This window comes from Aptenodytes forsteri, unplaced genomic scaffold (genome assembly GCF_000699145.1).
Source record: "Aptenodytes forsteri isolate BGI_AS27 unplaced genomic scaffold, ASM69914v1 Scaffold2, whole genome shotgun sequence".
Taxonomy (NCBI): domain Eukaryota; kingdom Metazoa; phylum Chordata; class Aves; order Sphenisciformes; family Spheniscidae; genus Aptenodytes; species Aptenodytes forsteri.
Window position 1 is genome coordinate 12,108,121 of NW_008795695.1, and position 9,643 is coordinate 12,117,763.

At 43.3% G+C, this 9,643-nt stretch overlaps 1 protein-coding gene across 1 annotated transcript in view; it reads left to right on the forward strand.

Moving 5' to 3' along the window:
* Positions 1-400: 400 nt before the first annotated feature.
* Positions 401-9,643, forward strand: part of UMODL1 (uromodulin like 1) — a 55,843-nt gene continuing 46,600 nt past the window's right edge. Inside the window, exons 1-2 of the mRNA XM_009282999.1 lie at positions 401-476; positions 5,296-5,538. Coding sequence (XP_009281274.1) covers positions 401-476; positions 5,296-5,538 — 319 coding nt within the window. The remainder of the gene's footprint in view (positions 477-5,295; positions 5,539-9,643) is intronic.

Consider the following 9,643-nt stretch of genomic DNA (forward strand, 5'->3'; position numbering starts at 1 on the left):
CAAAATTCAAGATGCCTATACCTGACATTCGAGATATGTAAATCTGGCTCCTAGTTGTCAGGTGTTCAAGGTGTGAGAGGGAATAAGTGCTCAGAAGGGTAAACATGGACTAAACCAGCAATTTTGAAATGCCTTTTTCTCAAAATGAGGCGGGGAGGGGAGGCCAAGCTGAGCAGGTAGAAGAGGCAGGTTCCCCGGGGAGGGCGCGAAGGAGAGAGAACTTGCAAAATTCCCACCGGAGCCTCTTTGTTTCTGTTGCCAGTAGTTATCACCCACCTGCAAAAGGTAAAAAAAGAGAGCACCTTTTCCCCTAATCCAAAAGCCTGCATGGGAGGACGATCGAGCTCTAGCGCCTTGGAAACGAAGCGATCAGAAGGGCTTATCCAGGACAGGCGATACAATGGCCAGGATCGCTCTTATTTCTGTTCTCATCTTCTGGGCAGCCACACGGCAGGGAAGGGGAAATGAAATTACAGGTGAGTGATGCAAACCTGGTCAGAGGACCACGGCTGTTATGTAGCACAGCTTAGTTTGGATGTGGGATACCTCTTTATTTGAAATAAACCGGCCAAGGTGGCCACTCTCTGGAGAACTGGCAATGTCTCAGCGACCATTTAAGAATCCTCATTGATAATTAAACAAAGAAAATTAACCAAGCCAAAACACAAACTTTGTCCCCAACTCTTCACCCCCAGTCAAAAGCCTTGTCATTTCCTTTGTGCCAGAAATGAATGAGTAGGACTGCTGCTTTGTGTTCAGTAATGTGCAAATTTTTATGAAAATTGTCTTTAAAATAAACTTTTGGAGGAAATTATGTAGTAATGTACCTGGCAAATTCCTAGAGATGCATAAAATGAAGCTGTAGAAGACATGTTTAACTTTCATCTATGGTATGGGCTGTAATTTGGAAAAACCTAACTCAATTGCTAGGTTGTAACTGCTAAATTAAATCCTAATTTGCTCTTAATTTCTGGTTTGATTTATTTAGAGAAAAGATAGTGATTTTTGGCTGCTTTTTGTTGCTTTTTTTTACTTAAGTGGTTTTGCAAGTCTCAGTCAAAATACAAACCATATTTCTTAAAGCCTTGCAGGCTTTTCTGTTATCCTGTCAAAGTCACAGCTGAAAAAAAGAGATTTCTACAGATTGGGGGTCAGCAGAACCCCCATTCTAGTGCCATTTAAAGTCAATGGTGTTGACTTTAAAAAGAATTTGGAATACCCAGAAAAATCGAGCTGTTAATCCATTTTTCTTCGTGTTTCGGGGCCTTCGCCTTTTAAAGCTGAGTTTGAATCTGCCCTCCGTGAACCTGTTCCAAAGGATTACTTTTAAGGTTACGTCAAGACAAGAAAGGGGCTTGTCTTTGGCTCTTGCTGTTCTCCAGCGAGAAAAGATTTTGCAGATCCCAGCTCAGAGTGGCTTTTCTGGCACTTGAGCAATGAAGTTTCCAGAATTGCAGCTAAGACTGTGGCATAAATGCTATCAAGCATTTTTTATTGCTGATTTTTTGATCATGCTCTCAGTTCTGATCTGGGTTTGACCTTGAGTTATAAGACTTTCCTTTCAGCCTTTCCTCTCAGTATTTGTTTCTATTAATAAAGTATTTGCTTTAATTGTTTCTGCTCTCGCTTAACATAATAAAATTTATACTTTCCCTGACAGTGCTGAAAGCTGGTGGTTGCTAAGATAAAAAACTAAAGCCCAGAGATGATAGGCATAACGTAGCCCTACTAATGTCAGGTGACTGCCTTCTCCTGCTTTGTGATTGACTTCAGCTTTGTGTTGCTGGAAACAACAGCCAGTGCATTTTAATTCCATTTGATAGTGCCATAATCCCATAGATGGGGGTAATGAGAACAGAAAGCCAATTTGCTAAAGAGCCCAAATTGATCTAAGCCACATTGCTCAGCAGGAAACCGCTGTCAGCAAATAATTGAACTCTGTGAGTGTCAAAGCTTGTTTCAAACTGTGTGGTAGTGATGGATGATGGTAAGGTTGGTGGTGCTGCACCTTTCCCTGTCTCCTTCGGTATAACCTCTTCCAGCGAGGGTATCTTTTTGTACCACCCTAACTGTATCTCAAACCTTCTCTTTTGGCTTTGGCAGCCTCATTCTATACCTAGTATCAATGTTTAAGTATGAAATATGATTTTATATCTGCTCTGACAGCTGTAGCTTCTAATTATAAACTGTGTCTAATTCTATACCGTTTTATTCTCAGTTTCATACCTGTATTTATGTTGCACATTGCTGTAGAGCCTGAGCCAGCTCAGCTGACTCTGGAATTTTTAGCTTTCCAGTGCTATGTCCTTGCTGCAGCCACAGCTCTGCACGGACAACACGAATCTTCGGTGCTCTCCGTACTCGGTTGTTCTCTTCCAGTGTCTGCTTTGCTCTAGCCATGCTAATACGGGAGCTCTGGAGAAATGGAGGGATCATAGCGACAAGGAACCAGGCTGAGCTCTTGTTCCTTACCTGCCCTACCCCCCTCTAACATCATTTTATACTGTAACAGTATGATTCCTTAGTGCAATGGTTTCTTTTTCTCATTTCCATAGAACAAAATTTGCCCTGCTCCTCCCACCTTCCCTGATCACCATTATATGTTTGTGCACTTTCTCCAGATAGAGGCTAGATCCAAAATGATTTAGATGCTCTTTCCATCCCACTTTGCGTATATAGCCATTCAGGCCCCAAACTAATTAAAAAAAAAAAGCTGAAACAAAATTTTTTTTTCCCCCATGCCTACATGTCTAGAAGCATTTTCTGGGGTAGGTTTTCTTGGAGCACTCCTAACATGTGGCAAGGGAATGCTTTACAAAATGCAATGACAGCTACCTGTTTCTTGTAAGGCACTTGTGCCTCATGTGAAGTGGTAATCGATCAAATGCGTTGGATAAAAAGCAGACCTCTGGTTTCTGCTCCAGAACCCACATTTGTTCTCTTTTCCCCTGTCCCAGAGGGATGTCCTAAATTTAGCCAGGGGAGGGAGGCCACCTTACTTTCTCTGACTCACTTCACCTTCAGTTCCCTCCTGCACAGTGACCTACGTGCCACAGCTGGGTACGGGCTTTCATGGTCCAGGTCAGACCTCTATCCCAGCCATTGGGGTCCTCTCCTGCGTCAGGCAGGGTATGGGTTTCAGCCCCTCAGCTTGGGACAGGCTGGGCGTCTTCCTTCCTGCCCCTCATGACCATCTCCTTTCACCTCTCTTCTTAAGGACAAAGAACAGCCCTGGTGCTTTTTAGTGATTGTGAAGGACTTTCAGCTGCTGTCTCTGGAGCTAGCTTCAGGGACGGGACACAGAGGTGTCCTGCTTGAGGCTGGGGAGGAGGAGGAAGCAGGGAGTGGGACTTCTAGATATGCTCTTATTCTTGATATTTTCCTGCTGACCTGCTCTAAGCAGCAGCACAGGGCTCCCTGGAGCCTGCTGGGAGGTCTCTTGCTCTCACACGCACCCTCTGTAGCACGCCCCACATCAAACTCTGCCTTTTGCTGCAGGATGAAGGCACAGATGGGTCAGGCAGAGCAGGGCTGGACTCCCAGGGGCCCGATGCTCTCCTTGGGTCTGGTCAGACACAAGTTATTTATAGTCAAGAGGGAAGGCTGGGGGTGGTCCATGGTCCGTCCCAGCTACCTTCTCCTTCCTTCTGCTCTTCCAAAGTGCCCTTGTCTGCAGGGAGGTGTCTGTGCCTCCGTTTGGGAATTGCACCAAGCAAATCCATTTTTCTTCATGGACTTTTGAATATCTAAGGCAGGGGATATCTTTCAGGCTGTTCTTATTTGAGCAGTTGCTAGGATTAGGGCTGGAGGAAGACCTTCTGGGTGATTTGGTTGAGCCAGTTTGCGGGACGTATTGTAGCCTGTGGTATCTATCCCATGCTTTCTTCCGGACTGTCCTTGCATTACAAATGAGTTGTCCTGTTCAAAGCTCTTTTACCAGTCTTGTTCAAATTGCACACATACCTTTTGTTTAGCTGGAAAGCTAAACATGATAAAAGCACATGATTCCTAAGAACCTGACAGGGTTTTTTTCTTGAGTTGTTTTTACATGTTTCATCTTTTCAGGCAGAAGATAAGCTGTGCAAATAAGGTAAGCTGTAAATATTTTAATTGTATGCTTGTTGTGTATACTGTGTTAGCTTCAGTCTGTCTGTTGACTGGCCCTGGTCCCCTCAGACCTCTCAGAGATACGAGTCCTGCCACACTTGAATCTCTGCAGCTATTTCATATTTATCCTTATTAAAGTTTCTTTTGCTTTGTCTAAAGGTTGATATAGGCATTTTAATTCTATCCGATCTATTTCCCAAATGGGACACAGGGTGACTCAGCCCCTCTGGCTTCTATAGCATCTCATTAGGAGACAGCCTGATGTCTGTGACATGATTGTAGGTTGCTTACTGCTCATTCTTAAACTCCATCTGGTTTTGTTGCTGCTGTTGTCGTTTGGGTTCCTTTGTGGTGTGGGTTTTTTTCCTGCTCCTGCTCCAGCATTTCAGTTTTAAGTAAAGCATGTAACAAGTTTGCTCCTCATCATGACTGGTTTCAGAACTCCAGAAACTGAGTCCCATTACGTAGTTAATGAACTTATTACTGACTTTGTTTATACTAAAGTCAATGAACCACAGCAGCTCTCAAAGGGCCTGTTCTAAGATGGTCTGCTACAAACACAGATAGGCAACATAGGAGCTCCAGGAATACCTTTTGTTTCAGACATCTGAAAGTCCTTCCCCATGATGCATGAGTACCCAGTTTTAGCCTAGGGCGATGTCTGAAGGATGTCTTATTCCAGACATCTACTGTGACTCATCTGCCCATGAGTTCCTTGTCCTTCATTCCCTTTATAGTCAGCGGAGAAAGACGAACACTTTGGCAGCGTGAGCCTGGAGTGGACATATAAAGTACTTGGATGACTCTGCCCTGGAAGTGCCTATTCTGCTCTGCTGTTAATTTGTATTAACATATATTAGTTTCCTTTATACTTACTTGAGTTAAATTGCCCTTTTTCTGCTTTGCACCTGAAGGCACTGCGAGCTCTTGAATTTTCTACCAATCTGCATCCTTTTTATGACTGAAGTGATGTCTATGACAAGTAGTCACTAGTAATTCTTTCTTCTGTCTGTTTTCTGAAGTGATGTTCTTCCTAACATCAGCCTTCCTGGAAATCATTCATCTGTGTTGGTTCTGTCACTGCTTTCTCATAACAGTATTTTTAACTAGATACTGCAGGGAACTTATGCACTGGGGTGACAAATTAGTGCTGATCCCTTTCTTTCCTGTTTTTTTTTTCCTCCCTAGAAAAAGGCCTCTCTTTGCTAGGGTACCATCTGTGCAACTATAGCCTGACCAAAAATGTGTTTAAAATGGTTGCCTACCAAAAGTCCTATGAGAAAAGCACTTCCTGTGGAGGATGGATACCATGGATGGTGTGTCCCCGGACATACTATAAAACGCAGTATCATACTGTTGAAGTCCCTGAAACCATCACTCTTACAGATTGCTGTGAAGGATATGAGCAAGTTGGACTCTACTGCTCTTTAGGTAAGTATTAGTCAGATTAATAGTTGAAATAAATGTCTGATGGAAGAGAATTCACTTAAACTGAGACATGTAAAGGCTTAATTCAGTTCTGGGCAATAGGTTCCTGTTCACTGACATCAGTGAGTCTGCAAAAATCTACAGTAAACTTGGTCCAACATGGTAAGGAGTAGACATGAAAGACTAATTCTCCTGATTCTTGCTCTTTGCCACCCCTAGTCACAAATTCCACTCACCTAAAGTTCCAGGTGAATATGAAGAAAGCACCTGCTTGTTACCCCTACAAGGGCTCATTACTTGTCCTGGTTCAGGCCAGTATCTGTGGTGAAGTGCAGTAACTCACGAATTACATTCACCACAGTATCTGTGGTGAAGTGCAGTAACTCACACAGTCTTGCCTGGTGCTGTGTCTGCTCTGAGTGTGCTTGTATTTACAGTAGGAGCTTTCTTCTCAAAAGTAATTCAGGATGCGCTAGGATAACATCTCCTTTGATTTGGAGCAGGGTCAGTTCCGAGGATGCAGACCCAGTTTTGGTGTTAATTTAAAACAACCTGTGGCCTCAGGACAAGCTGGTACCAACCGGTTTCCGATCAAAACTACATTAGGGCCCATTTTCTCAGGGCTTCCTTGGTTACCTAGGGCTATGTTGGAGGACTGGAAACTGGCAAACCTTTTGGTGGATCTGATCTAACTTCTGAGTTTTAACAAGACTCTGCTTGGGAAGACTTAATCATCTTTGACTCAAGATGGAAGCTTTTCCCCTTCCCGCATCAGGGCCACCAGTTGTCAACAAGAAATTGCTAATTTTTAGCAGAACTCATCGTAGGTGGAAGGGATTCCTTGGGGAAAAGGAACTTTTTTTTTTTAATGGATAAAGCCACATGCTTTTAAGCTGAACAGGCATCTTGGATTAGCTAGGCCAGCATTGAACTGTTCCAGCATCCAGAAAAGTTCTGCAGGACGTAATTTTGTCTCCTATTTTCAGTATGACATTGCATTTTCTACATTTCCCCTTTTCAAGTTATCGTCCTGGGAATTTACATAGTCTCAACACTGTAACAAAAGATTGAAAAGGAAAGGTCCTATTGCAGCCCTGGTCCTCGCTTTGGGTCATAAGACTTGGGTGACTCAGTTCTATGGGAATGTCCCATAGAATGTAAAGAACAATGTGTTCATCCTACTTTTAAGTTGCTTCAGAGCATTGGAAAATGAACCTCCAAACAATTTTTGCAAGGTATTTTCTCAACAGTTACTAGTAAAACACTGTGTCTAAAAGAAAATTCCTTTAACAGAAAGACGGGAACACAGAAGTGGTCATTGTATTTTACTTGTTCTTAAAATGTTTTGCTAGAGAAGAGGAATGAAAGCATAATTAGATACACATCATCCCTCATTTATTGTATCCTGCAACTGTTTGGCTCTGGGGCTGTTGTGGAGTGTCAGCCAGGGCAAAATTTGACCTGCAGGTTACAGTATGTCCAGGCAGTCTTCTCAGACTGGCAATGGACCAGCTGTTGATCATATTATTTTCCAAGCAGCAGTTCCATGCTGGGGAAAATCTGCAGGAAATCTAATAGGTGTTGAATAGTCACTTCAGTGAGGTCTTTTTGATATACATGCACGTGCATACATGTGTGCACATATCTATCAAATGACAAGGCTGAGAAGCAGTCAGAGAAAATTGCTTTTTAATTCTGTAGTACAAGGAAATAGCTGTGTCAGCTAAATGTTGAAGAGTCACTAGCTAGTTATGGTTGTCTCTATTTGCACAAGAAACTCTACGAGTGATCAGGATTTTCAAGGTGTTTCAGAACCTCTGAAAATCAAGACCGTCTTCTTGGGTGGAAAAAAAGGCATCCTGGTAACACTTTAAGTATTGTTTCCCAGTATAATTCTATGCCTTTTAAAAGCATCTCTAGGGATATTTTAGGCTTGAGAGCTGTTGATGAGTTTATTTCATCTAATATTAACAAATCTGTAAATCTCTTTTAAAGCTTAGCTGCAGAATTTCTGCTCTGCCCTTGCCACATTGTTGGTGGGCACTCTGGGCAGGCTTGTCCATGAAATACTGTGGTGACCTTGACTCTTTTTCTTGCCAAAGTTAATTTGGGAATATTTTAAACCATAAAAGGATTTGTATGGCTTCTAGGTGATTTCTGTGTTTACATTATTCCGGTATCTTTGCTTTTCAGGGCATTAGTCATAAATTCTGTGAATGGTAATGCACTGTCTAGACACAGTCTTAAATAAATGATGAAAAGAGAAACTGGAACTGCTGAAATTACTGCACAGCATGCTGTTGAACTACTGTTATTTTCTTCTTGACGTTATCCATGCTGGCATGCTCTCCATCCTGCTAGGAGCGGAAAGGTCTCCATGACCTTTCACAGTAACCTGCTCCTGGCCACTCCCCACCTTTTCTTCCTAGAAGGAACCATTTACCCTTGCCTGGGATATGGCAGGCCCCGCTTTTCTTATTTCTTTACTGATGGGGAAAAAATGTCTATATCATTAGTCAACCTGCTCTGGTAGTTCTCACTGGTTGCCCATCAATCCATTAGGATAGTATTACACACGCACACACCAACGACTTCAACTTTTTTTAAATAAAAATTGCAAAGTTAAGTATCTAAAAGTTACGAAGTGCTAGAATTAATTATAAAGGTAGAACTGAATAAAAACAATCTTTGTTTCCTCTCTTTGTGCCTACACATGCAGATTAGTAAACTCTTTTAATTACCTGATCCCACGCTGCCTTGCCCCGAGGACCACATTTCCATGTGGTGCTCGGGGACAATGGAACCCCTCTAAGGATCTTCCCAGCAGCGCATCATCCTGGACTGTGCATTTGGTGCATGGTTCAGTGCTCTGTTGAGCCTCTCTCTGAACATAGAATTATTTATCACTTCTTGAGGTGAATCCTGGGATGATTCACAGACAGCAATTTGTCTTCACGAAGCCTGCGGGAAGGGAGGGAGGTTCTCTGTCTTTCATAGCTGGGCAACTGAGCTGCAGAGAGATTGAGATCAAACCATTTTGCATGCCCACTCTCAGACACCTAGGGTGCAGTTTCAATTTTTTTTTTTAATTTATTTTGATTTTGATTTTCAGAGTGCTTAGCGCTGCCTTTAACAACTTGTGCGGTCGGAGCGCAGAGCCTCGTGTCCTCGACGGTGACTGTGAGCAGTCCCCTGATTGCTAAGCAGGTCCCAGGGCTGCAGGTCAGGTTCCTGGACCTGCGAAAGCCACGGCTCTGAAAGGTTGTTATGAATGTGTTGTACAACACTTTCCCAGCATCTTGCAGGAATTTCTTTTAGGCAAAGACAGGGTCCGATTCTCCAGGCTAATTTCCAGCTGCTTGAATCAATGGTATGGTTACTTCTCCTGGTGACTGGTTTGCTGCCCACCTTCCACCTTACTGCATAAGATGAAACCAGAGAGTCTCCTTATCTGCCATCTAACTCTGCTTGATCTCCAGCCAGGGAGCAAAAGAGTGCATCAACATGTGATGAAGGCTGGTTTTGTACACATGTACAAAAATACGTTGAAATAGGAAGGCCCAGACAACCTTAATCCTGGGGATTCTTAACTTGATAGCACTTAATTTGCAATGTTAAGGCCACACTTTAATCAGGGTATGCTTTGCATGCATAATTTCCTAAGGTTTTCAGAAAAACATCTGTAAAGTTAAAACCCCTTTGTTTTAGATGCCCAGGTAGCTCCTCAGCAGGGCTGGGACCTTTCAGAGCCTGCATGCAGATGTTTGCATGCTGAGTCTAACCAGAGTGGTAGGGAGCTGCGGCATGTCCCCTGTGCTTGGGCTGTCACCAGAAAGCCATGGGACAGCGGTCTTTTAAATACCTAAACATCTGTAAAGTTAAAACCCCTTTGTTTTAGATGCCCAGGTAGCTCCTCAGCAGGGCTGGGACCTTTCAGAGCCTGCATGCAGATGTTTGCATGCTGAGTCTAACCAGAGTGGTAGGGAGCTGCGGCATGTCCCCTGTGCTTGGGCTGTCACCAGAAAGCCATGGGACAGCGGTCTTTTAAATACCGCCAGGGATGGGGACTCAACCACTTCCCTGGGCAGCCTGTTCCAATGCTTGACAA